The sequence below is a fragment of the Podarcis erhardii genome (genome assembly GCF_964252035.2).
Source record: "Podarcis erhardii genome assembly, chromosome: 7".
NCBI lineage: Eukaryota > Metazoa > Chordata > Lepidosauria > Squamata > Lacertidae > Podarcis > Podarcis erhardii.
In genome coordinates, this window is record NC_138511.1 from 10,282,859 (window position 1) to 10,310,091 (window position 27,233).

A 27,233-nucleotide genomic window follows, 5' to 3' on the forward strand; every position below is an offset into this window, starting at 1 on the left:
AAGGCCCCAAATATAAAATAAACGTTCATAAATGTACACGGCAAACACATAAGTAAGTACAGGGGAGCAATCCTGTCAGCTTCTTTAGGAGACAACAAGAGTCTGCAGGATACAAATAATAGAAAAAGTATTAAACTGTACATTTCAAAGAATATAAATATATATATCACCCTAGCGTTGCATGGCATTAACATTGCTCTAACCACTAGGCCACACGGCCTCTCCTAGAACCTTGGCACTGAGGCCGGGAATTCCATGATCCCAACTGCTGTTGCCTAGCAACGGAGCTTGTGACCGTTTGAGGTTCCTCAGCATCTCACGGTTGGCAGAGGTGGCCTGAGAGGATGGCGTCCCGAAGACTCCTGGAGGTAAGTGTAGGTTGCCATGGCCAGGGGACTTAACTCTGGAACCTACTAGTATGAACTTTATTATGGTCACAGACCAGGATAAAAAAAAAAGAAAGAGCATATAAATAAAGTAGCAGTTAGAATTATTATTTTTTAAACCGATCATTGTTAGAGCAAATGAGGACAAAGAAATAGGCATAGGGTAAAACATCTGAATAAAATACAAGATTAAACACGGATAAAGGATGGATAAAAACTGATAATTAAAACAGATAAGAACTAAAAAACAAAGACACGCAGTTAAAACAACTGTAAGAGGCTGCAGAGTAGAAGCCTCTGAAATAGAGGACACTCACAACATTAGAAACTGCTGCGCAAATATGGTTAAAACAGACAATTGAAACAATGTACAACAATAAATTGAGAAATAATTTGTTGTAGTAAAGGGGCTCCGGCCACTCGCCCCTCCCTCACCTGCCCTTACCCTCCAGCTGGGTCAGGTTTCTGGAACGGAGGCCGGCAGCCATTTGCTTTTTGACAAAACAAAACGCAACAGAAATGGTAATGCTGCCACCACTCCGTCTCAGGGCACCAGGAGGCACAGTCCAAGGGAGAAGACTATGCTCCTTTGTTACCAGTTGCCCCACTCTGCAAGCTGCTTCCGCAAACTTGCAGGCAGAAATTCATCAGGTATAGCGTAACCAAGTACCGTATTTTTCGCTCTATAGGAAGCACTTTTCCCCCTCCAAAAATGAAGGGGAAATGTGTGTGCGTCCTATGGAGCGAATGTAGGCTCCTTGGCTTTGCGGCAGCGTGCCTGACCTGGAAGCCGGAGGCCTCCAGCTTTGCTAAAGGGGCGCTGCGCCTTCTCCCTCTCTGTGCAGCGCCTCTCCTGAGAGAGAGAGAAGGCGAAGCGCCCCTTGAGCGACACACCTGTCCTGGAAGCCGGAGGAGGAACAGAAGGGACTCCTTCTGTTCCTCCTCCCGCTTTGCAGCGACGCGCCTGTCCAGCGAAGCCCCAGGAGGAACAGAAGGGTCTCCTTCTGTTCTTTCTCCAGCTTCGCTGAAGGGCGCTGCGCAACGCCTCTCTGCGCAACGCCTCTCCTGTGAAGGCGCAGCGCCCCTTCAGCGACGTGCCTATCCTGGCTTCTGCCTTAGCCCTGCGCAGCCTCTTTGGGCAGGGGGAGCCTTCATCCCCCTGCCCTGAAGAGGCTTGGCGCGGTTATCCCAGAAGCCAGAACAGCCGCACAGTATCCCAGAAGCCAGATCCCCCTTGCTGTTCTGGCTTCTGGGGTTCAGAATAATTTTTTCTTGTTTTCCGCCTCCCAAAACTAGGTGCGCCCTATGGTCCGGTGCGCCCTATGGTGCGAAAAATACGGTAGTCAGGCGTTGGACTTAGATTTCCCCTCAGATTGGCACATAAGACAAAAGAAAGTTTCTTTTTAAAAAATTTATTTAAAAGAACACAAAGTTAACATGCTTAAAAAGCAGGCACATCTTTTGTATCTAAGGACAAAGACAGAGATAGGATAGTTTCAAAGTCCTTCAGTAGATCCGCATTACAAAGTCAGCAGGGATCTCCATTACAAGGAGACACAGGATGGCTGCCAGCAAAGGTGGTACACTAACAGCCGGGCGAATCGCAGGTTGCAGAGCGCGCTTTCTCAGCCATTCTTAGGATCTTTACTCACAAATCTCACGTGGAACCAGAACCCAGACCCAATCCCAATTCTTGATTATATTCAAATTCACCAATGACCAGCTTATGGGCTAATAATTTTAACTTGTGACAGCTGAGCTCATTAGGTTCCCAGAACCTGGATCAAAGGGCTCACCCCTTTCCTCAGATGTTTCACAGATGCACATTCCCAGGTAATTCAAAGACTGATAACAACACTGATAACAACACAGAGCTTGCAGGGCAGCAGCTGAAGAAGGAGCAAAAAGGGTTTCCTCCTGTGTGTGTTTCTTGGTGGCTGATTAGCAGCTCTCCCTGTGCAAAGGTCAGAGGCGGCAGGGTTTCTGTTGAGGCAGGTGAGGAGCTGTGGGAGGAGCTTATCAGAGCTTGCAGGGCAGCGGCCCGTGCCTAGCGGCGCGCACAGTTTGATCCATCTTTTAGACTTAGGGGAGCTAGTCTCAAACGTTTGTTGGGGGAGACCTAGGGGGTTTTTTGGGGGGGAGTTATTTGTCCTGTCTGCACACTTCTTTTTTTTTTTAATTTTTTAAAAATATTTTTTATTAAGGATTTTCTTGTTTTACAGAAGTGTAGTGCCTCGTTCTTCTTCTTCTTCTTCTTCTTCTTCTTCTTCTTCTTCTTCTTCTTCTTCTTCTTCTTCTTCCATGTAACGTTTTTACAAATCCGTTTCATTTGTTGAGGCATTAGGGGGAGAAGAAAACAGAAAGAAAAAAGAAAGGGGGGGTGGGGAGAGGGAGGATGGATGGGGGTGGGGTCAGGTGGCGGTGTTTCTATTATGTTTAATGTATGTAGAGTTTGGTGTCAGCGTTGCTTGTGTTGTTCACTTGTGTTCCTTTGGTGGTGAGAGAGGTTGGGGTTGGCTTAGGGTGTGATTGTTTGCTTGTGATTGGCTGTGGTGATCTTTGTTTTCGTGTGTGAGTGAGGTGGGTGGGTGTTTTGGATCAGGTTAGCCATATTGATTTGTATGCTGTTGGTGGATTATTGTCGTTGTCCTGTTGGGCTGTGTATGTGATAAAGGGGAGCCATACCGGGGTGAAGGCGTCTTCTTCTGTTTGTCCCCGTGTCAGTTTCAGTTTATTAGTTAATTTTTCTAGCAGGGCTGTTTCCCATACTATTTGGTACCATTGGTCCATGCTTACTCCTGACAGGTCTCTCCAGTGTCTGGTTATGATGTTTCTGGTTGCTGAGAGCAGGTGGGTTATAAGTTCTTTGTGGTGTAAATGGGCATTGTTGTCTTGGAAGATGTTTAGTAGGGCCAATTCTGGGGTGAAGTCTAATACTTGCTTAGTTATTTTACATATTTCTTGTATGGCTGTTGTCCAGAATAGTTGGATTTTGGGACACTCCCACCACATGTGGAGGTATGTGCCTGAGGAGGTGCACCCTCTCCAGCATTTTGGTGAGGTTCCTGGGTGTATTAGCGCTAGTTTCCTTGGTGTTAGGTACCACCTGTAGGTGAGTTTCAGTGTGAGTTCTTTTCTTTTTGTTGATATGGATTTAAAGGGGGGTTTAGACCACATTCTGGTCCATTGAGTGGGGTTAATCTCATAGCCTATGTCATTCTCCCATTGTTTTTTGATTGTGTCTAGGGGATTTGCGGGATTTTGGAGTAGTATTTTGTATATTGCGGATACCGTCCCTTTACCGTTTCCCTTTGTTGTTAGGAGGAGGTTTTCGAAGGTTGTCAGGGGCCTAGTTGCTGCTGATTTTACTGTTGGGTTGTTTAAGAAGGCATGTAGTTGGTGTTGTGTTAACCAGGTCATTTGGGTGTCTTCTAGTTTGTCTTGTATTTCTTGTGTTGACAAGGGTTTGTTATTTTTATAAAAGTCTATTAGGCGATATAAGCCTTTGGTTCGCCAGGTTTTTGTCTGGAGGTTTTGTGCTGCATGGTAGAATAATGGGTGGTACGCCAGGGGGATTAGTGGGGATGGGGTTGGGGATAGTTTGCCTATTTGTGTTTTCCATGCTTTGAGCATGGTCTGTGTGTACCTGTTAAGTGTTGTGGGAATTTTCTTTAGTTTGTTTGGGAGGAGTGGGTATGTTGTGGTGCAGGTGTTTTCAATTGTGTCCCTCTCTAGGTGTACCCATTGTTTTGTCTCATCTTCTAGTATATATGGGATTATATGGCGTATTTGGTTGGCATTGTAATATGCTTCTATGTTGGGGATTCCCCATCCTCCTTCTGAGGTGGGGAGGTGCAGGTATTTGGGGCTTATTCTTGGTTTTTTATGTGAGAAGATGAAAGAGTGTAGTTTTCTCTGCCAACTGCGAAGTTGGGTTGAGGGGATCCAGATTGGGAGGGTTTGGAATAGGTAGGTTAGTTTGGGGAGTGTGATCATTTTGATCATGGCTATTTTGTCTGAGAGAGTGAAATTCGTGTTATTCCATCTCTTTAGGTCTTTGTTAATTTGTCGCCACAGGGGCTTGTAGTTGTGGAGGTACAGTTTATTGAGGTTTCTGGTTATTTGTACCCCTAGGTATCTGAACTTGGTGTGGCAAAGTTTTATTTTGGTGACCTTCGTGAGTTCTTTTTGGGTGTGAGGAGGGGTGTTGAAGCACATAGCTTCTGACTTTGTAAAATTTACCTGTAGGCCCGACACCATTGCAAATGTGTTGAGTTCTCTGATTAGGGAGGTTGCTGTGCTTATGGGGTCTGGTGTTGTGACCATTAGGTCATCTGCAAAGAGCCCTAATTTATAGGTTCTGCCTTTTATTTCCACTCCCTTGATGTCTGTGGCTGCTCGGATGCAGATTGCTAAGGGTTCCAGAGCCAGGATAAATAAGAAGGGAGACAGTGGGCATCCTTGTTTCGTGCCTCTTTGGATAGCTATAGTATTAGAATCCATATTGTTAGTTCTGCATTTTGCTGAGGCTTGGGAGTATATTTGTTTGAGGATTTGTAGGAAGTTGGGGCCAAATTTCATGTTAGTTAGTACTGCTAATATGTATTTCCACTCCAAGCAATCAAAGGCTTTGAGGATGTCTAGGGACATAATTGTCAATGGGAGTTTGGTTGCCTTGCTGTGTTCGATCAGGTTCAGTAGTTTCCTGATGGGGTCTGTTATATTGCGGCCAGGGACAAAACCAGTCTGGTCTGGGGCTATTAACTTGTGCAGGAAGATTTTTAGGCGGTTGGCCAAGATTGATGTGAATATCTTGTAGTCTTGGTTTATTAATGAGATTGGGCGGTATGATTCTACTTTGAGGCTGTCTTTTAGTGGTTTTGGGATGGAGACTATTTTGGAGTGGGTCCAGGTTTTGGGGATGGGGGCCCCTTTTATGATGTCGTTGAATAGGCGGGTCATGTAGGGCATCAAGGGTTCTTTGAATTTCCTATAGAATTCTGCTGTGAAGCCATCTGGGCCTGGGGCTTTGTGTGGTTTCAGGTTTTTGAGGACCGCATCTATTTCCTCTGGGGTGATAGGGCTGTCCATGAATTCCTGTTCCTCATCAGTTAGGGTAGGCATGGTCAGTCCTGCTAGAAATGTTCTGATTTCCTTCTCTGGTGGGTTATGGGAGGTGTATAGGTTGGAGTAGAATTCTGCAAATTCTGAGGTTATTTCTTCGGGGGAGAATGTTATGTTGCCGTCTTTTTTGGTGATGCAGTGTATTCTTGTTTTGAGTGCTTTTTTCCTACATCTATTTGCTAGTAATCTGGAGTTTTTCCCTCCATATTCGTAGAAACGTTGTTTAGAGTATAGAATGTTGATCATTGTTTTGTTAATTTCTAGGGAGTCTAGTTCTCTCCTTTTTTGTTCTATAAGTTTGAGGAGTTTTTTAGATCCTGTTTGTTTGTAGCGTGATGAGAGGGCTGTGATGTCTTGTTCTATTTTGCTAATTTTTGAGGAGGTTTGTTTTTTAAGGAATGTTTTCTCTTTTATGCAAGCTCCTCTGGTGACCGCTTTCATTGCGTCCCATAGGAGGGGGGTTGTTATATTGTTTACATCGTTTTCCTTGAAGTAGTTTTGGAGGGTTTTTGTGAGACTCTCTCTAATTTGTTTGTTTGTAGTTAGGATGGGACTGAAGGACCATGATGGGGTGGTTTGTGTTCCTTCTCCTATTTTAACGATGACTTCTACTGGGGCATGATCTGTGATTTTAATGTTACCTATGTTTGTTGATTCCACTGAGGGGATCAGACCCTGTGTGAGTAGAATGCTGTCCAGTCTGGACACTGTATCATGGCGTCCTGATTGGAATGTATGGCTGATGTCTCCCGGGTTTTGCTCACCCCAAATGTCGTAGAGACCCCTGTTTTTTAGCATTTTTAGTAACTTGTAAGAGTTCCTAGTTGTTGGGGGTTTCCTTCGGAGGAAGGTTGCCCATGGGGTTGTGGGGTGGATATCTTTCAGGGATAAACCTTTCATATTTAGATTGAGGTCCCCTCCTAGGATTGCTTCCCCTTCAGAGAAGGAGAGGAATTTGTTTAGTGTCTTCTGGAAGAATTCTAATTGTTTCATGTTTGGGGCATATATGGAGCCGATTGTCAGTTTGATTTTGCCATCTAGTGTCCCTTTAGCGAAAATGAATCTGCCTTTTTTGTCCTTGAGGACTGTTGTGGCAGTGAAGTTCAGGTCTCTACTGAGTATTATGGCTACACCACGAGCTTTCCCTGAGCCTTGTGCGACCCACTGTTGACTGAAGCGGGGGTCGCTCAGGAGTTTGCTGCCTTTGGGTGGGTTGTGTATTTCTTGTAGGAAGGTGATGTGTGGTTTCATGGTGTTTATGTATGAGGTGATGCGTTTTCTTTTGATGGGGTTTCCCAGCCCCCTCACATTTAATGTAATTGCTTTTAGGTTAGCCATCTTGCTTATCTATTATGTGGGGCGATTCCCTGCCAACCCGTTCGGGTTGTCTTGTGTCTCTCTCTTCGTGTTGTTTAAAGAACCAATGGGGTTGCGCTGACCTAGGGTGTGGTGGGTGGGGGGCTAGTGGGAGTAGAGTGAGATTTGGGTTAAAGAGTAGGGGGTAAGTTGTAGGGAGTTTCCTATATGTAGTCATATAGGTGTTTGTTTGGGGTATTTTGGGCCATCTGGCATTTAGCCGGTTGGTCCTAGGTCTCAGCTGGTGTGGAAGGCCATGTTCAAGGACAGGCCATCCCCCCTGTTGTCTGCGATAGGGGGTGATCAGCGAGACAGTGTGAAGTGACTTTGTAACGTCGCTGTCAGGTATAAGGTTCGTAAGCAATGTTGCCAATGTTATAAGCAACATTGTTGGTGTGTTGGGGTGGGGATGTGGGTGCTGGTACGCTCTGGTGCCACCATATTGCTGGTTGGGTATCAGATTTTAGCCTGATTGTGGGTTGTGTTATTAAGGTTGGAGTTGTTTTTCCTTAGTATGGAGTATGAGGATGTTGAAGGTGTGGGTGATGGGGAATGTGGTTGAGGTCGTCTGGACTGGTGTTGGGGTAGGGGTTTCTGTGGGGGTGCGGGGCTGGGGGGGATGTTGATGGTGTTACCTAAATCTATGTTTTGGGGGGGAGAGAGGGGGAAAGGGGGGGAGAAATCACCAGTCCTTCGGTTTGTGGGTTTTTTTTTTCCTGGTTGCTTCATTCAGCTGCGGTTGTTGTTGTTGTTGTTGTTGTAGGGTTGTCCATCTGCGATGAATTGGTTTGGTTAATCTTGGTCTGGTTTCTTGTGTCGTATGGCCGGCGGGACGGTTCTGAGCGTTGTGCTTGCCTGTATTGGTTTGCGTTGTTCTGCCGCTTCTGTTGTTTCTTTTTGCTCTGTACCGTCGTCCAGTTGCTTGCTGTTGTTTCCTCGTGGTTGGGGCTGTCACTTGGTGGGTTTGTCGGTTGCCATTCCGGTGGGAGGTCGAGTTCAAGGTTCTTTAGTAGTTGCAGGGCCTCAGGTATGTTGGTAACCATGTGTTGTGTTGTATTGGTTGTTACAATGAGACGGAAGGGGAAGCCCCATCGGTATTTGATCCCTGCTTGTTGGAGACGCTGGGTGCATGGGCGCAGGCTTTTCCTCCGGTTTAGAGTATCCTGAGATAGGTCCTGTAGGGCCAGATTGGGGGTTTCTCCATATCGTAGGTTGGTTGAGTTTCTGAGGTTGTTCCATACCTCTTCCTTCTTTTCGTAGCGCGTGAAGCATACAATGATGTCTCTTGGGGGGGCGCTGGGTTTTGGCATAGGTTTTAGGGCTCTGTGAGCCCTCTCCAAGTCATCTGCCTCAAGTTTCAGGCCTGGGATTGTGTTTTTCAGCCAGCGTATAATTAGGTCTGTTGGGCTTTTCTCCTCTGCTTTTTCAGGAAAGTTGCGGAAGCGGATGTTACAGCATCTATTGCGATCTTCAAGGTCGGCTTGCTTAATTTTCATCTCTCTGTGTTCTGCTTCCATTTGGTTTACCAGTTCGTCCAGTTTCTTGTTCACACGTGCGTTCTCCTCCCGGTATTGCTCTATTATTTTTTCTTGCATTTGGTTTTTGTTCTCTAGAGCTTCCACTTTGGAGGTTAGATTGTTGATTAGTCCCTGCATGGGAGCCATTGTGGCCTTCAGTGTTTCTTCTAATCTTGCTTCCATTTCCCTCAGATCTCGTTTCGTTATTGGGTGGTCATCATCTTGAAGGGGAGTTACCATCTTAGCATTGTTTGCCATCTCCCTGGTTGGTGTCATCTCAGTCTCCCTGATAGTTTTGGTTTGAGGTTGGCTTGGCGTCCATTGGGGTAGGGCGTGTGGTGGTTAGGAGTTGTGCCAGTGGTGATTCCTGGGTATTGTTGGGTTGTTGAGCTGATCAGGCTTTGTTGGCTGGTGGCTTTTACAGAGCGTTTGGATTAGGCGGTCATTTGTGTCACTTCTAGCCTGTGTTTTAAGAACTTCTCTTGGGTTTTCTGTAGTTGCCTCAGCGGTGCCGCCGAGGCTGGGGGGGAGGGCAGGTAAGCAGAGGTGGGTAGACTAACGGACAGACAGTTCATATAAAGGGAGGGGGGTTAGCAGGTAGAGATGCAAGAGATTAGAGGGGTGGGGCCAGGGGGAATATGTGTTTAGGAGGGGGTTGTATATACCCAAAAGGGGTACTGGGGTCCAGTTAAGGTGGAAATTGGGGTTGGGAGTGCGCTTAGAAACAGAGACAGACAGATAGGCTATATGTAAAGGGTGGAGGGAGAAAAGGGAAGAAGAAGAAGAAGAAGAAAGAGAGAAGAAGGGGGGAGGCGGGGGGGAGGGGAGATTGGAGTAAGAGACAGAGAGAGACAAAAAGAGAGTTGAAAGAGAGGAGAGATAGTACAGTAATATCAGAGGTATTAGATTGCAGCAGTAGTTTTAGCTATAGTATGAGGGGGCAAATTATGATAGGGTGATATGAATGTGTGTATGTGTTTCCTTTAGGGGAAGGGGGGGGATGGAGAGAGGGAGGAGGGAGAGAGAATGAGAGGAGGGGGAAGGGTGGGGGAGGGAAGGAGAAGAAAAGAGAGGGGGAGAGGGGAGGAGGGAGGGAGGGTGAGCTGCTGCAATGGTATGGGGGAAAGTCTTATTTTAAAAGAGGGGGTGGGGGGGAAAGGGCTCCCCTCTCAAAAACAAACTGACGGACAGGCTAAAAAGGGGGGGTGGATTTTAAAAAATAAAAGGGATAGAAAAAAAAATTGGGGATGGAAAATGAAAGGTGGAATAAGGGGGAAAAATGAGGAGGGGTGAAGAGAGAGAGGGGAGAGCAAAAAGGGAGAGAAAAATAAAAGGGGGGAGTTGAGGGGGAGAGTATCAGTAACAATAGCAGTGATATAGAGGAAATTTTTGTTTTAAAAGAGAGTGGTGGTCGTAGCTGGGGGCGAAAGATTCCCCCCTCAAGAACAAGCCAACAAATAGACAAGAACGGGCTTTAAAAAGAGAGAGGGGAAAAAATGTGTGGTTTTTTTAAAAAAATAAAATAAAAATAAAATAGATAATAATATTTCCCCCTAATTATTGTTATTATTTTTTATTTGTAGAAAAGTAATTAAAAATGTACAGGTAAAAGATAAAAATGAGAATTAAAGGTAAAAAAAAAAGGGGGGGTTGTCTTTAGATAGATAGATAGAGCTTTTTATTTAAAAATGAAAATAAAAATGAGTAAAGTATAGGTAAAGGAGGATAGGTAAAAGAGAGTGGAAAGTCTGGGGCGAAGTGGCAGTCCCAGGAAATGGCCTGTGATGGTTCAGGGCTGTTTTCTGGGTACTGCCATTTTAATTCTTAAGAGGGGAGTTTGAGGTGAAAATAAAATGAGGTTTAAATTGAGGGTGTGTGTGTGTGGAAAAGTGTGTCTTTAAATAGTGTGTAGAAAAGATAGAAATAAAAATAAAGATTCAAATAAAGGGTGGCTGCAGCAGCAGTGGCCCCTCTTTTAAAAAGAAAAATGATAAAAGTAGGTATATGGGGGGGGGGGAATAAAAAAGAATTTCTTTTTTAAAAAAGGGGGGAGAGGGGTAGGAAGGGGTTAAAAAGGATTTTGTTTGTTGGTTGTTGTTTTTTATAGAAAAAAGGAGAAAAGAACGGGGTAGTTTCTTCCTTTCTGTGATCTCCTTTGTCATGCGGCTTTGCATGGAGGGGTAGGCTCCGGTCGGCTCAGCCACGTGTTTTTTCGCAGCGTCCTTTGCCTTCCCGTGTTCACCTACCTCCCCTCTTCCTTGTCGGCAAAGCTAGGGCTCCTCTTTCTTTCTTTCTTTCTTTCTTTCTTTCTTTCTTTCTTTCTTTCTTTCTTTTTTCCCCTTCTTCCTTCCCCCTTCTCTTTTTCTCCCTCTCTGCGTTAGCTCCACTGTCTTCCTGGATTTGGAGCTCCTCTCGGCTGTTGGGGGGGGGGGTCGGGTGCCTTTCCGGCTCAATCAAGGTCGTGGGGGGGTGTTTTGGCTCCCTTGAAAGACGCCCCGGGCACCCCCGATTCCTCTCCGTTGGCAGTGTTGGCAGCAGCAGACCTGGGAGCCCGGGAATCGGCCAGACAGAGCCTTTCACTCTGGCTGGCTTCAGGAGCTCTTTTCTGCTGCTGCAGCCGCCATGCTGCCTCCGGAAGTCCCCTCTGCACACTTCTTATGATGGAGGACCGCTGTAGCCCCCGCCAACGACACGTTCTCAAGATGGAGAGTGAGGGAACAGCTGCAGTTGCCTGCGGTTCCTGCACAATGTTTGCCATCTTGCCAAAGGTTGCAGGCAGCTTTACCTGCAGCAATTGCATGTTGATTGCCCTCTTAAAAGACAAAGTCCAGCAACTGGAGGAACGTGTAGCTACGCTCCAAAGAATTAGAGAGCTGGAGCTCTTCTTGGAAGCAACAGAGCACACCGTCTCCACCAAGGAGGAGACAGGGGACTCCCCTGAGAAGGAGGCTAGTTCACCAACACAGGAGCCAGATATATGGAGAAACGTGACTCAAAGAAGTAGGAAGCCCAGGGTTTGCTCTGATTGTTTAGAAATACACAATCGCTTTGAGCTCCTCTCCCCTAGCATGGAAGACGAAGAGCAGACTCCATTTGAGGATCTCTCCCTCATTACAGTCGATCAGGTATATGAAGACGAGCAGCAAAGTCAGTCCTCAGGGAATGTGCAGGCGATCTTGGAACGGACAGATCGCGGAAGAAACCCGACCAAACCTAAGAGGAGGTGTGTAGTGGTGATAGGGGATTCCCTACTGAGGGGAACAGAAGCAGTGATCTGTGGGCCTGACATGTTTCGGGAAGTGTGCTGTCTCCCCCGTAACTGAACGACTGCAAGGAATCATAAAACCCACTGACAAATACCCCTTCCTCTTGGTTCATGTGGGAACCAATGACACTGCAAGCAATAGCCTCCAGAAGATCAAAAGAGACTATGAGGCTCTGGGCAGGAAATTGAAGCAATTAAATGCACAAATTGTCATCTCATCTGTCCTCCCAGTTGAACGACGTGGCCCAGGGAGAGAGAGAAAAATAGTGGAAGTGAACAGCTGGCTTCGCAAATGGTGTAAACAGGAACGGTTTGGATTCTTAGATCATGGACTGCAGTTTCTTGAAGATGGACTTCTGGCAAGCGATGGGCTGCACCTCACAACGGTTGGGAGGAATTTTTTTTGCCAAAAATCTCAGAAACCTCATCAGGAGGGCTTTAAACTGACTAATGTGGGGGAGGGAGACAGTGCTTCTGAAGGTAGGAGTCTATCAATTGATGAAGATGGTCATCCAAATGTCATAGACCAAATGGAGCAAACAGCATGCAGACCTAGTGGTGGGAGGAAAAAATCCTTAAATAAGAGACACGGGGGAATGATTAATGGACTTCAATGTCTGTACACTAATGCGCAAAGCATGGGTAATAAACAAGATGAGCTTGAGCTCTTGGTACAGCAAACTAAATATGACATAATAGGCATCACTGAAACCTGGTGGGATAAGTCCCACGACTGGAATGTAATAATGGAGGGATACAATCTATTTCAGAGAAACAGACCAGACAAGAAAGGAGGAGGAGTGGCGTTATATGTCAGGGATGCGTATACCTGTGAAGAGATCCAAGATTTAGAACCTCAAAGCCAAAGTGAGAGCATTTGGGTCAAAATTAAGGGAGAAAAGAATAACAGGGACCTCATTGTGGGAGTTTACTATAGATCCCCAAGCCAAACGGAGGACATAGATGATGCCTTCCTGGAACAGATGGCCAAGCATGCAAAAGGAAGGGAGATAGTAGTAATGGGGGACTTCAATTACCCGGAAATTTGCTGGATGTCAAACTCAGCCAAGAGCATAAGGTCAAACAGATTCCTCACTGGCCTTGCAGACAACTTCGTTGTCCAGAAAGTGGGAGAAGCAACAAGAGGAACAGCCATTTTAGATCTGGTCCTAACCAATGTTGATGACCTGGTTAGTGGGGTAGAAGTGGAAGGATCATTAGGCGCGAGTGATCATGCTCCTCTGAAGTTTACTATACAGCGGAAAGGAGCAGCCAAGCATACTAGGACTCAATTTCTTGACTTTAAGAAAGCCGACTTCATAAAACTTAGGGAAGTGCTGGGTGAGATCCCATGGACAGTAATACTAAAAGGAAAGGGAGTTCATGATGGCTGGGAGTTTGTTAAGAGGGAGATAGTAAAAGCACAACTTCAGGCAATACCAATGAGACGGAAACATGGAAGGTGCCTAAAGAAGCCAGGGTGGCTATCTAAAGAACTTTTAACTGAGTTAAGATTAAAAAAGGATGTGTACAAAAAATGCATAAGGGGGGAAACCACCAAAGAGGAATTCAAACAAATAGCCAGCACGTGTAGACACAAAGTCAGAAAAGCTAAAGCACAGAATGAACTCAGGCTTGCTAGAGAGGTTAAAAGCAACAAAAAAGGCTTTTATGGGTATGCTCATAGCAAAAGGAAGAACAAAGAAACAGTGGGGTCACTCAGAGGAGAAGATGGTGAAATGCAAACAGGGGACACAGAAAGGGCTGTACTCCTCAATGCCTTCTTTGCCTCAGTCTTCTCCGATAAAGAAAACAATGCCCAACCTGAAGAATTTGGAGCAAATGATTCAGCAGAGGAAACACAGCCCAGAATAACTAAGGAGAAAGTACAGAATACTTGGCTAGTTTAGATGTATTCAAGTCTCCAGGGCCAGATGAACTGCATCCAAGAGTATTAAAAGAACTGGCAGATGTGATCTCAGAACCACTGGCACTCATCTTTGAGAATTCCTGGAGAACAGGCGAAGTCCCGGCAGACTGGAGGAGGGCAAATGTTGTCCCTATTTTCAAAAAGGGGAAAAGAGAGGACCCAAATAATTACCGCCCAGTCAGTCTGACATCAATACCAGGGAAGATTCTGGAGCAGATCATTAAGCAAACAGTCTGTGAGCACCTAGAAAGGAATACGGTGATCACCAATAGTCAGCATGGATTTCTGAAAAATAAGTCATGTCAGACTAACCTGATCTCGTTTTTTTTTTAAATGAATATTTATTGGCATTTTCCATAACAAACACAACAAAAATAGACACAAAAAAGATAACAAAACTACAAAAACAAAAACTTAAAAAGAAAACAGTTAAAAACACAAAAAAATTCAAATGCTTATTTTCATACAACTTCTTTCATCGACCTCCTCGCACCTCCCCTTCCAATTCACGTTGTTAACCCAGCAAGTCCTTGTTACTTATTTCTCAACCTTAACGTAATAATCTTATTTTTTCATACTGTAATTTTATTTTACCTCTCTCTCCATTTCCTCAATTTATCTTTGCAAATCTTATTTTAAATTTTTTCCATTTCCTCAATTTACTTTTGCCAGCCTTATTTTCATTTCATTTCAACCACTCTAAAAATCAATTTTAACTTATCTAAACATCAATACTTATACATCTTTACTTATTCTTGAACATACTTCTTAAAGTCGACCGAATTTTCCCATCCACGGCCCTCCCAACTTCCATATAAATAACCAAACAGTCAAAACAAAATAAATTATGCTTATATACCCTTTGGATTACCAAACTCTATCCCCCCCCTTTCCCGGTTTTAGTCCCCAACAAGTGTTCATCAGTCTAATATACTGCTTAGCCTGGGGAATCTCACGTCCGAGGCTCTCCAGTCCCCCTCAGTTCCTTTCTGCCGGCCTCTTTGACAGTCCTTGATGTTGAACCCCTTAAGATTGACGCTTGTGGGGTACTCCAAACCTGGCTTCATCTTCCTCCCAAGTCCAAAAGCTCCCCAAACTCCAACTTCCAAATTGGTCAAGTTTGTAATCCTTAGGTCTTCAGATCCCCACCTAAGGGGATCTCTCAATTTTGCAGCTTCCAACTTAAACCAAACTTTCCACTTCAAACTTTTATTCTCCTTTATTGCCTTCATATCAGTCCCCAAATTGTAACTCTCCTTTGACATCTGCAAGGTTGCAACTTCTCCCTCCTTTTCTTCGGCATCATATGTCTCTTTCTCCACAATCTCAAGGCTCTCAAATTTCCCTAACTGTTCAGTTAGAACTTCTCGCTTCAAATCTTTATCAGCTTCCACAATGTTATTTAATGTCAAGGCCAAAGTGTTCACACTTGTAGTCAAAACATTGGTTTGGTCTTGTAACTTTCCCAAGAGAACAAGTATTCTGTTAAGTTCAGTATGAGTTTTACTTCCTTGTAATGTCATTCTTGTAATGTCTCTACCCCCCCACCAGGGGGATTTTTAGTTCTTTAATGCCTTTCCGTTTAAATCAAGTAAACAAATTAGTTTGTATCAAGAAATTGCAACCAATGTGTCCAACAGAAGCGGCAGAAACAAAGTTCCCCTTTCCTTTCTTTTTGACAGCTAATTTGACAGCTGTCAAGTTCTTCGATACTTCCTCCACAGGCTGTCTCGCGGGACACACCCGGGTTCGGGGGGGTAAAACTTTAGCTCCCAAAGTTACTTTTATCCTCCGGTAAGATTCTTTTAACGTCAAACCATGAAGGTTAAACACTTTTAGAAAAAAGAAGAGATTTTCTCGACATTAAATAGCAAGCTCTTTGCTTTAAAATATTTACAAAGGGGGGGGGGGGACTTCCTTTTTGACCCTTCCCCGCTCGTGCCTAATTCAGCAAAATTTCTTTAAATTTCAAATTCCCTATTAACTCACGGGTTCTTACTTTAAGTCCGAATGTTCCAAGGAAAAAGTCAGCGCTTCTCCGACAATGGCTTGCGGCTTCGCTCCGCAGAAGGAGCAGTCTACTCACAGCACCACGCCGTACCCCATCCCCGTTCCGGAGCCTTTAAAAAGGCTCTTTCGCAGTTTGGGGGGCGCAAATGGTGCCCGCCGAGTCACCACGCTCACAGGCATCCGCGCCTGTGATTTTTAAGGGTCCCCGCGTCGCTGCCGCGGACAAGACCCGATCCTGCGGAGCCGATTCCCTCCGGAGCTCGGAGGGAATCCGCCATTAGTCGATGGCGCCAACCCGGAAGTATAACCTGATCTCGTTTTTTGACAGAATTACAAGCCTGGTAGATGAAGGGAACGCAGTGGATGTAGCCTACCTTGATTTCAGCAAGGCATTTGACAAGGTGCCCCATGATATTCTTGTAAAGAAGCTGGTAAAGTGCGGACTTGACTATGCTACCACTCAGTGGATTTGTAATGGATTTGTAACTGGCTGACTGACCCAAAGGGTGCTCATCAATGGTTCCTCTTCATCCTGGAGAAGAGTGACTAGTGGGGTGCCACAGGGTTCTGTCTTGGGCCCGGTCTTATTCAACATCTTTATCAATGACTTGGATGATGGACTCAAGGGCATCCTGATCAAATTTGCAGATGACACTAAACTGGGAGGGGTGGCTAACACCCCAGAGGACAGGATCACACTTCAAAACGACCTTGACAGATTAGAGAACTGGGCCAAAACAAACAAGATGAATTTTAACAGGGAGAAATGTAAAGTATTGCACTTTGGCAAAAAAGAGAGAGAGAGAGAGAGAGAGAGAGAGAGAGAGAGAGAGAGAGAGGCACAAATACAAGATGGGTGACACCTGGCTTGAGAGCAGTACATGTGAAAAGGATCTAGGAGTCTTGGTTGACCACAAACTTGACATGAGCCAACAGTGTGACGCGGCAGCTAAAAAAGCCAATGCAATTCTGGCCTGCATCAATAGGAGTATAGCATCTAGATCAAGGGAAGTAATAGTGCCACTGTATTCTGCTCTGGTCAGACCTCACCTGGAGTACTGTGTCCAGTTCTGGGCACCACAGTTCAAGAAGGACACTGACAAACTGGAACGTGTCCAGAGGAGGGCAACCAAAATGGTCAAAGGCCTGGAAACGATGCCTTATGAGGAACGGCTAAGGGAGCTGGGCATGTTTAGCCTGGAGAAGAGGAGGTTAAGGGGTGATATGATAGCCATGTTCAAATATATAAAAGGATGTAACATGGAGGAGGGAGAAAGGTTGTTTTCTGCTGCTCCAGAGAAGCGGACACGGAGCAATGGATCCAAACTACAAGAAAGAAGATTCCACCTAAACATTAGGAAGAACTTCCTGACAGTAAGAGCTGTTCGACAGTGGAATTTCCTGCCAAGGAGTGTGGTGGAGTCTCCCTCTTTGGAGGTCTTTAAGCAGAGGCTTGACAACCATATGTCAGCTCTGATGGTGTTTCCTGCTTGGCAGGGGGTTGGACTCGATGGCCCTTGTGGTCTCTTCCAACTCTATGATTCTATGATTCTATGATTCTACTAGGTGGGTGTGAATAGCTGAAGCCCCAGGTGTCAAGCCCCCAAATCAAACTAGAGAACTTCCTTCCTAAGATAACAATTTACACATTTGGAGACTGTCGGTCTGCAGGGTTAAAGCAACAGACCTCTTTCCCATAACTCTTGTGGCTTTTTGATTACCCACCATACTCTGCTCCTTTCTTGACCAAAGTTTGAAATCCTTAACTTCATTACAAATGTGCAACAATAGACTATCCCAGGGAGTTGACTCAGAGACGGGGCTTTTCATGCCGGACTATTTTGAGTTGGGCGATGGTCTGCACCTACAGATCTGTACACAGAATCTGGCGACCATTCAGGTCATCTTCTGCTCTTTGCCTAACAGCAAAAGGTCAAATTTTTGCTTTTGTGGGAGGTCGGTGAGCCTCACCAGTAGGGGATCCATGATCTTACTACGTGCCTCTTCATAAAAGGGACATCTAAAGAACAAGTGTTCTGGGCTTCCTATCTCTCCCAATGGACAGGTGCAAAGTCTCTGAGCATATGGGACCCTTCTAAAGGCTCCATCCAGGACCGGCGAGGGAAGAGCCGCGCTTCTGGCGAGTGTAAAGGCCCTTCTTGCATCCCTAGATACAAGAAAGAAGAGATATGCTGCCGGTGCGGCTATATCTCTCTCGATTTCTCCAATTCTATAGTTGGGGCACCTTGCACAGTCCTGCTGTCTCTCGGTGTCTAATATTCTTTGCCTGACCGTAGTGTTGTAAATAAAAATATGCCCTTTTCCCTTATGGGGTATCCGAGAGCCCATATAGAGTCCTTACATAGGTTCCCTATTGGTAGGAGAAAATAAGAGGCCAACCAGAGAATATTGAGAAGCAAAGCAGCTAGTAAGCTTGATCTTTATTGATCTGTTGCAACAGGGTGCTCCCCTCACACACAGGAAAGGAGGAGGACCCCCCAAAATGCTGTGCAAGGGCTTATAAAGACTTTTGAAATTCCCATCCTCTAGATCAAGACCACCCCCAGAAACATTATGCATACATCACGGAAGGGGTGTAACCTAAGACCACCCCTCAGATACATCCCACCTACATCACAGAAATTTAAATGTTGTTTTTCTCTTGTCCTTGTTTATCTCCTGTCTGGCAGGTTACTTGATTGGATTTCCTGGGGAGCCTGGCCATTCTTTTGTAGTGGTAAAATACTTATTTCCTGGGCCAGGTCACAGGCTCACACCTTTATTCAAACACAGATTAAGACAGGATTTGTGAAGGAAGAGACAATGGGGAGGCTTTTCCATTTTGACCATGCAGAGAAACATTTGCTCAGTTTAGGAATCAAAATGGTTCCAGGTTGGCTTTCCTGTGCTGATCTATGTACGTGTGGTTATGAACGTTGCCATATATCTAAGACCATACAATTCCTATCACAGTAGCATTTGCCTGGCCCAAGCCCAGACTTAGAAGGGCTTGAGGGGCAAAACCCAGTTTCCGGAGGGTGTTCAGGACTGCAGTCTGCGAGCCCGACTAGAATTGGTCAGAGAGGATCAAAGGGGCTATCCCTCGGGGGAGCAGATTCATTGTCAGCCATTTGTAGATTGATGTTAGGCAGATGCTAGCCTCCACTCTCATCATCCCCGTTTCCAATCTAATCCATGCATTTGAGACAAAATCTGGGAACTTGGAGGAGAGCTCTAAGAAGAGGGAATCAAACTGATTCTAAGCCAAAGGTCAGGTGGAACAACTCTGTCTTTTTGGCCCTGCGGAAAGAAATCAGATCCTGCAGGGCCCTGGTCTCATGAGGCAGAGTGTTCCACCAGGCCGGAGCCAGTGTTGAAAAGGCCCTGGCTCTGGCTGAGGCTAATCTAACTTCCTTAGGGCCTGAGACCTCTAGGGTGTTGCTATATATGGACCTTAAGGTCCTCCGTGGGGCATACCGGGAGAGGCGGTCCCATAGGAACGAGGGTCCTAGGCCATGAAGGGCTTTAAAGGTCAAAACCAGCACCTTAAATCTGACCCTGTACTCCACCGGGAGCCAGTGCAGCTTGAAAAGCACTGGGTGAATATGCTCCCATGGCAGAGACCCCGTGAGGAGCCTCGCTGCAGCATTCTGCCCCCGCTGGAGTTTCTGGGACAGCTTCAAGGGCAGCCCCGTGTAGAGCGAATTACAGTAGTCAAGCCTGGAGGTGATCATCGCATGGATCACTGTGGCCAGGTTGGGTCGGGAAAGGTAAGGGACCAACTGCTTGATGCGGCGAAGGTGGAAAAATGTCGCCTTGGCTGTTGTAACCTGCGCCTCCATGGAAAGGGAGGTGTCAAGGATTACACCCAAACTCTTAACCGAAGGCTTAAATGAATAGAAGGATGAATAAGGTCTCTAAGGAAATGGAGGCCAGAGATTTTCAGTTTGTTTCCCAACCTACCTCGTCTGTGCTTTCCTGCTCAATACAAAATCATGAATGGGTCTGATCCATTCTTCACATTCTGACGTTCCTGTTTCTCTTTTCTCATGGACAGGGAATTGATTTTGATGAAGATCAAATATCGGAAATCAGCCTGGAAGATGGGGAGGATCTTCCTCCAAGGTAATCCTGTGCTAATCCCCTCCCCCATAATCAATTCCTTTTAAAAAACAACCCGGTCCATTTCTATGGTGTGGTGCTTGGGGTCTTTGAAGGACGGGAGGCAATAAACCCTTTTGACAAAAGTGCTACTCCTCTCTCCCCTCAGCATCCCAACCACAGCTTCTCCGGATGCGGCTGATCTTCCTCCTGAAAGCGTCAGCAAGGACCAGCTGAAGAACAGATTTACGGATGTCGTCGCAACGATGAAGAATGGGAAGATCCGAAGGAAGGCGCTCCAAGATCTTTCCGCCCTCCTGAAGAAGATCCAGGAATATGTGAGTTGCGTGACGAGTTCCCGCCTCCCCCACAGAAATAAAGACACAGGACACCAGTATTTTAGGTTAATGGGCAAAATTAGGCCACAACTTTATTGATTACAGGAACTGAGCGGTATTGGCTTAGGCATTGGTCCTATCGACTAACCGGCTTCAGCCCGATTGCTAGAAGACCGGCAAGGGTTAACCACCAGGAGGGGGAGTCCTGCTGATGTACATCAACTAGGAGCTCCCCCGGGGTCACCCCTCGAGGGCGTGCCTTAGGCCCTCACCTCCATAGGCTTCGGACAGGGCAATGCCCCACGGAATCCTTTACCGGACTACGCCCCCCACTCATTTGCATAACAATACCCTTACCAATGCCTAACCACCAATGCTGAGGAAGTTGTGATGATTTGCTATGAGGTAGGCAAAAATCCAAATGGCTGGTGCCAATTTGCCAAGCGGGAAAAATTCCTACCAGGCCCCTTGACGGCGACCAACCGAAGTCCATAGCAATGTCAAAGAGCCAAACCTAAAGGGTGGGAAAACCGGAGCTGCTGGGGCACTGGGAGAAAAAGGGAAATCCTCAGGCACGCCGGCCCTAAATAGCGCTGGCCACACCTCCCAGGCCAGCCGATTGGCTGGCAAGGGAGGTGACGTGCCCGAGGATTCCCTGCTCTTGCGGGGGCTGCAAGCCAGCCCCCGAGTACGTAGGGGGAGGGCATGAAGCCCACAACCCCACCTCCTCTCCAGCTCAGAAGTGGCGTTACTGAAGGGAAGCATTGCAACCATGAAGGGCTGTCAAGGCCTTCAGGCTGCTGCTTCTAGGCCCACCCTGCAAGGTGCCCAAGGGACAATCAGGCATCCCAGCACATACTCAATTTGGAGAACAGAGCTGGGCCATAGTGAGTAAAATGGCTGAGAAAAGAAGAAAAAAGCAAACATTAGGAAAAGAGGGGTGGGAAGTCAAAAAGAATTGGATTTTTTTCTGTAGAGGATGCTAAATGTTTTGGAATGTTTGGAAGATTTAATAAAAATGTTATAGGAAAAACGGTGATGGGTTGCTTATCAGTCCCTTCTCTGGGTTTCTTCTCAGCCATCGGTAGCGGTTCATGCATCCTCCTGTGGCCAACTGGTGGCGATTTCCTGCCTTTGTGCATTGGATCCGGACCCGGAGAGCAGGCAGCGGGCAGCAGAGGCTCTCTGCCATCTTCTGCCCATCCTGCGGCACAACGAAGGTAAGTCTAGAAGAATGTATCCCAGCATGGGGTGGGGGTGAGCAAGACCCAAACTAACCCTTTGGCTTTCCTTTGCAGAGATGCTGCCACGAACGTCATGGAACCGAACACTTATCACCAGAGCTGAGAAGGTCCTCAGATCCACCGGAGGACCGGTTCCTGAACTGTTCGTGAATAATTGTTACTCTCTTGCCAGGGTAAGTCGCTGTCTCTCAAGCCACGTGTTCTAGGTTCCGCAGAGGCAGCACCTGGGCTTTCTGCTCCCCAGCCCTGCCCTGTGGGCATCTCTGACCTCCCTCTCTTGCTTCAGGTCTTTGGCGCTTTTCTCCCCGCGGAGCAGCTCTTGGAGGCCATGTGCTTCCTGGCCAGAGACCTGGTTGTCGAGAGCAGCTTCAACCCACTGGATATCTCCCACTTACTGCAAGAATTCATCAAGCAGTTTGGCGGCACAAAAGTGGAGGTAAGGCATCTGCAAAGGTAGGAGAGAAGAAGATTCTCTGCTTTGGTGTAGGGGAGGCCACCTCATGCCATTGGGTGGCCAGGACACATGTTAGTTGAGAGGGGCCTGGCAATGTCAGGACAAGAACCGCAGCCAAGGGTCCTGAGAAACATGGATTCAGGGATGGGGAATCCTCCTCCTTCTGGGAGTAGACTGGCAAGCTTCTTCTCTTGGCCCACAATGGATAGGGGAACTGGTGCCCTGGAGCTGCCTGGGTTCAATACTTCCAAGGACCCTGAGTGGTACCTTGGAAGGAAGATGGCTGTGGTGGCACAGGTCAAGGGTCCCTCTTTCAATGAGCGATGGAGGGATCCACCTGCAGACAGCCCCACTTCCTTGTACTCTCCAAGCAACTCTCTCCTTTTCTCTGACAGGTGAAGGTGCTGCTGGAGGCCTTCTATAAGATCAGCCAGGGGCCTACAGTGCAAGGCAGAAGCATGGCCGTCTTCGCTTTGTCCATCTTGTCGCACCACCACCTGGCGACAGTGGTTGAATATCTCCTCCAGTTTCCTTTCGGGTATGGAGCCCTCCAGGTTCTACTGGGCTAAGGGGGAGGTTGGCAAGCTGCAGGGCTTGCTCAGAAAGCCCTTGCTGCCATTTCCTCTCTCTGGAGCATGGCAGCAAGCAGAAGACTTGAAGCTGACCATTGCTCTTGTTTTTGCATTCACAGAGACTGCGAGAGAGTGTGGAAGGAGGTGTTAGCATCGGCCGACCCAGAACAACTGATCCATCTTACGGCCAAGCAGCTTTACGAAAGCCCCTTGGCGGAATCTGCCACCCAAGTGGTAAGGACCACCTGCTTTCTGGCTTCCTTCCTCCCAGGGTAATATCTAGGGATTCCTGTATTCTGCAGGAAAGCAGATAAAGTGACTTGCACCCCTCTCTCTTCCAGCAACATCTCACCAGCCTGTTGCACGCCATCCTCAGGATGGAGGACTACAAGGCAGCTGTGCGCCAGAACTTCCCACAGCTGCTCATCGCTCTCCTGGGGATGGTTGTCAACTTCCATTACGACCTGGAATTCCTCGGGTGAGTAGTGTGTTGCAAAGGGACCAATGGAGTCCTTTCCCCTTCAGCCTCGGGGGGGGGGCGTTTCCTGTCCAGCTTGGTTTTGCAAGGGAGGCTCTCCTTCAGGCGGCTGCTAGGGAGGAGGGATGGGGAAGGAATTTGAGTGTGTGGCAATGACCCTCCTGGTAAAACTGGCCTTGCTTTTGTTGCAGAGGGGCTAAGGAAGTTCTGCACCTCCTTCTTGGCACCACTGGAGAGCAAGTGGAGGCGGCCATCGTTGACCAACTTTTCTGCCGGGAGACTTTCAGCCAGGGGTTGTCTGCCATGGTGAGGTAAGAGGAAGAACGCGGTGACCTTCCCCAGTGGTCTGGCAAACGGAGCTGAAGGCACGGGATCGGACTGTGCCCCTGTTTGCTTCCTGCGGTGTCTTTGCCTTCCTTACCAAGATCTGTTTCTCCATTTCAGAGCTGTCGGAAAGCGACGCTGGTGGATCCCTCCCATGGTGGAAAGCATCATCGCTGCTCTCGAGGACCAGGATTTTGCCGGAATGCCACAAGTCGCGGCAGCTATCTACATCGAGGTGAGGGGGACGGACGCGGGAGGAAATGGGTGCAGCAAGGAGGCCCTGGCTTGGTTTCTGCCGAGTGTTGGGCTACTTTGAGCCTAAGGACTGTTTCCTGTTTTAGTGCTCCTCAGAGTAGACCCATTGGATTTGATGTACATGACAAACTTTGGTACATTCACTTCAGTGGGTTTGCTCTGTGCAGAATTGCAAATGGTGGGTAAAAGGAGAACCTGCCTCAGCCTCTCATCCCTGAAGAGTTTCTTTCTCTTTGGGCCTCTTTAGCTGCTCAGCTGCCGTCTGGAGGTCTATCCCTGTGAAGATACACTGGAGCAGCTCCTCAACTGGCTGGAACACGACCACCTGCAAGTCCGGAAGCTCAGCGTCAGAGGGATATCCCTGCTTCTGGACTCTGACATGGCAAGTGATGCTCAGAGGGAGGGAGGGAGGGAGGGAGGGGGGGTACAGATCTCGATTCTAATCATGGTCCAGCACTCTTTTGCTGGCACAATACTGAAGGGCCTGTGCTAAAAGGCGTGAGGCCTTTCAGACCTTTGAAAAGATTCTCTCTTTTGTGTAGGACCCTTCGCTTCTGCGGCTGTTGCTGCTGGATTCCCTCCCTTCTGCAGAAGCCGATGTCCTCCCAGAGTTGATAGAGCTAGTAGACCAAGCCTACCATTCCAGGGAGCTGGGAGAGGAAGACCTGAAGATGCTGGCGGCAACTTACTGCGGTCTGGCTGCCCATGTGAGTGTTAGGGAAAACATGACATCACACCCGGTGGAGGAGGAATGCTTTGGAAGAGGAAGGGTGGGGTTTAGACTGGCATGCAGCGGAGATGTTCTGGCTTCAGGAGGGTGTTCCTCTGGAGCACCTTCTCTTGGAAGCCTGCCTGGAAAACGCAGGGGGAGAGCCACCCCTGCCCCCAGTCTCCCCCAGGAGGAGGATAGGGGGCTGAGCAGCCTCAAAACACCCAGTGGGCAGGAGAAAGGAAGGTGATCTGCTGAGAAACATAACCTCTGATATTTTCTGCCTACAGGAGGAAGCCTCCGTCCGGGCATCAGCCATCGAACATCTGGGGCTGCTTCGGGGCTGGGTGAGAGACCAAAGTCTTCCCATAAGAACAACAGAAGAGGAAGCCATTCACGAACTGGTTGTGGTCCTCATTCACCTCGAAGACGAGGACGTGGTGGCCAAGGTGAGGGCCAAAGAGGTGGACTTACACAGTAGGAGGGAGGGATTGTTCTCAGGAGCTTACAAGACTATGTACCGCAATTTGTAACCCTCTTCTCTTCTTGTGTTGCAGGCCGCAAGGAGGGCTCTTTGCCATCTAGCCCCACAAGTGAAGTGGTGGGCTCGTTCCAACAAATTTAGCCTCCACTTTGCTCTCCACCAGGCTGCCAAGCATCTGGTAAGGTCCCTCTGCTTTGTTTGCAGCTTTGCCCAGGCATGTCTCTGGGACTGCAAGGCTCTTCTGCCACACTCTCAAGCCTCTCTGATGCCAATTCTCCTTTGTCTTTGCCCACAGAGCAAGACCTTCAGCAAGGACATCCTTCGGAGTGCTGCCTTGACATGTACGAAGCCGTCCGCCAACAGGCTGCCATCAGTCTCCAGGGTGGCAGCTCTGCTTCTGGGTAAGTCAAGCAATGTTCTTCCCTGGTAGGGATGGACAGAAACATCTTGGTAACGATGGCTGGGAGGATGGACATGTCCCCAGGCCACCTGCTAGGTAGGCCTCCATCTGCGCCCAGATCTTGCTCTGAGTGAGCGTGGAGACCTCTAGAGCATACCTGTCCTCCTGCCGAGCTGCCTCTGTCTCCACTTGCTTTGCACCGAGATGACGTCCCTTTTCTTGCCTCTTTCTCTCTCTAGGTCATCTGGCTTTCCGGGATGCCAGTTTCATCCACCATCACGACATGGCATCCTATGGAACATGTGAGTGAGACGTACGGAGGGCAGGGAGGGATGCTTCTGCTGAGAAAGGTCTTCAGGGGAAGGCAAATTCTCAGATGTATGTTCAGACAGAGGTGCCACAAGATGAACATGCAAAGAGAATTGGCATGTGACTTCACTGCTCTCTCTCACACCCAAACACACCTGACGGCTGTTTTCATATTGTTGATGGATGGCTCTTTTCCTGTGTATCTCTGCCTTGCTCAACCTTTCTCCCTTGCCCCTCAGGGCTGGAAGAGATGCAGCAGCACGAGGAAGAAGGGCTCAGGCAGACAGGGAGGAGCTGCCTGAACATCATGCAGCGGGCCTATAAACATCGGAAGAAAGGCAGGGTCCAGCGCTTTTTGAGGAGGCTGCTCCACTGCGTTCACAGGGAGCCTTACCCGCAGGACTTCCTGAGCTGCATGCCAGGTGAGTGAGGCATCTGGTGGGCTATTGGGACACCTGGTGGAATGTCTGGAGGGGACGTTTCTCAAGGAGCCTCTTTCTCCTCCTGACAGAACATCCGGAGTAGCGCCAGGCCAAGGCAACGTGACATGAGAGTTGTGCTGCAGTGATACCATCTTCTGCTCTCCGCGGGATCCAGTCTGGACCAGCGCCAGGAACATCAGCGCCATCAGGATGGCCCAAGAGGAGTGGTGCTGCCCTCACGACCTTCCGTACACAGCGGTAGGAAACCTTTTTGTTGTTGTTGTATTTCTGGTTGATGTTGTTTTGGATTGTTGATTTTTTTGATTTTGAATCTCAGGGTGGTTCACAACACCAAGTATACGAAGCACAAAATACATAATAAGAATAATCACTGCACAAAATTCATAATAAAAATATCAGAACATAATATAAATTAAAATAATAAAAACATACTAAAAAGAGCCACAAGACTAATGTATGCACACTAATAAACAATACAAGAGTCCTGAAACAACACTCCAGCCCACCAATACAAAATCTAAATCAACATAACACATTTAACAACCAACCCCACCTTCTTGAAGAAGGCTGATATATTAGATTTAGAAGGTTGGAATACGAGGTTTACATGGCACGCCTACCTATCATACAACAAAGTGGCAGTGCATAAGGACTTTTAAAATCATATAGTCAGAATTTCATTATACAAGGTCTGGGATAAGTACCACAGACTATTAGAGCCCCAAATACCCTGGTGGGTATCCCCAGTGGAGATGATAACGGTAAAAAAGACAAACATGGACACAAATTGGGCAACTTACCAACAATTAATAAAGGTAGAACTGGGCCAATTAAAAATCGTATGAAGAAATTAAACAGTATTGTAACGGCTGGATTCAGTATCACCAAATAGTGCATATATTTAATCAGGATAAGAAAATTGGTTTTAGAGAAAAGAAGTCATTATTACAAAATGACTTGTATTATTAGTACAAACTAATAAAAAGACCCTATCTAGGATGTATGATCTACTTCTGGAATGGGAACTCAAGGATGAGATGCTAAAGGACGTTATGATAAAGTGGGCACAGGATTTTGGCCACAACATAATGTTAGCTGTGGAAATTTGACATCAAGTTCACAGCATGCTATACAATAAGGGAGAATCTAATGAAAATGATCTACCGATGATACCTAACCCCTGCCCCAAGGAATCGGCAAAAAACTATAAGCAAAAAAACAATGTGTGCTGGAGATGTAACACCGAGATAGGAACAATGTACTATATATGGTGGGCTGTAAGGAGATAAAAAGCTTTTGGAACAAAGTTCATGAAGAAATCATTAAGATTTTTTTAAAAACCATTCAATAAGAAACCAGAAGCGTATGTTGCAAACCTATAAGGAATACCTGTTACCCATTTAAAATATGCTCAAGAATCGACAGACGCAGCAATGGTTATCATTTATAAGGGCCTGTAATTTTGGCAACTCGTCCTCAGTAGTGTTGTTGAGGTCATGAAACTTCACTCTGCATTTGCCTTCCGGGACTATTT

The 27,233-nt window shown here is 47.1% G+C and overlaps 1 protein-coding gene and 1 long non-coding RNA gene across 2 annotated transcripts in view; both read left to right on the forward strand.

Annotated features, from left to right (window-relative positions):
* LOC309347770 overlaps nucleotides 1-27,233 on the forward strand; it is an 87,175-nt gene that overhangs the window by 6,348 nt on the left and 53,594 nt on the right. The gene's annotated exons all lie outside the window — the stretch shown is intronic.
* LOC309347768 (maestro heat-like repeat family member 5) lies at nucleotides 345-25,801 on the forward strand (the record flags this gene model as incomplete). The annotated part of the gene is made up of 19 exons (XM_081872539.1): nucleotides 345-368; nucleotides 19,646-19,713; nucleotides 19,859-20,027; nucleotides 21,106-21,247; nucleotides 21,326-21,444; nucleotides 21,558-21,707; nucleotides 22,121-22,263; nucleotides 22,417-22,531; nucleotides 22,639-22,775; nucleotides 22,967-23,086; nucleotides 23,220-23,334; nucleotides 23,602-23,736; nucleotides 23,897-24,061; nucleotides 24,354-24,512; nucleotides 24,621-24,725; nucleotides 24,843-24,948; nucleotides 25,187-25,249; nucleotides 25,496-25,678; nucleotides 25,768-25,801. 19 exons carry the CDS (start codon nucleotides 345-347, stop codon nucleotides 25,779-25,781), a joined length of 2,232 nt encoding a protein of 743 aa, XP_081728665.1. The 3' UTR covers nucleotides 25,782-25,801.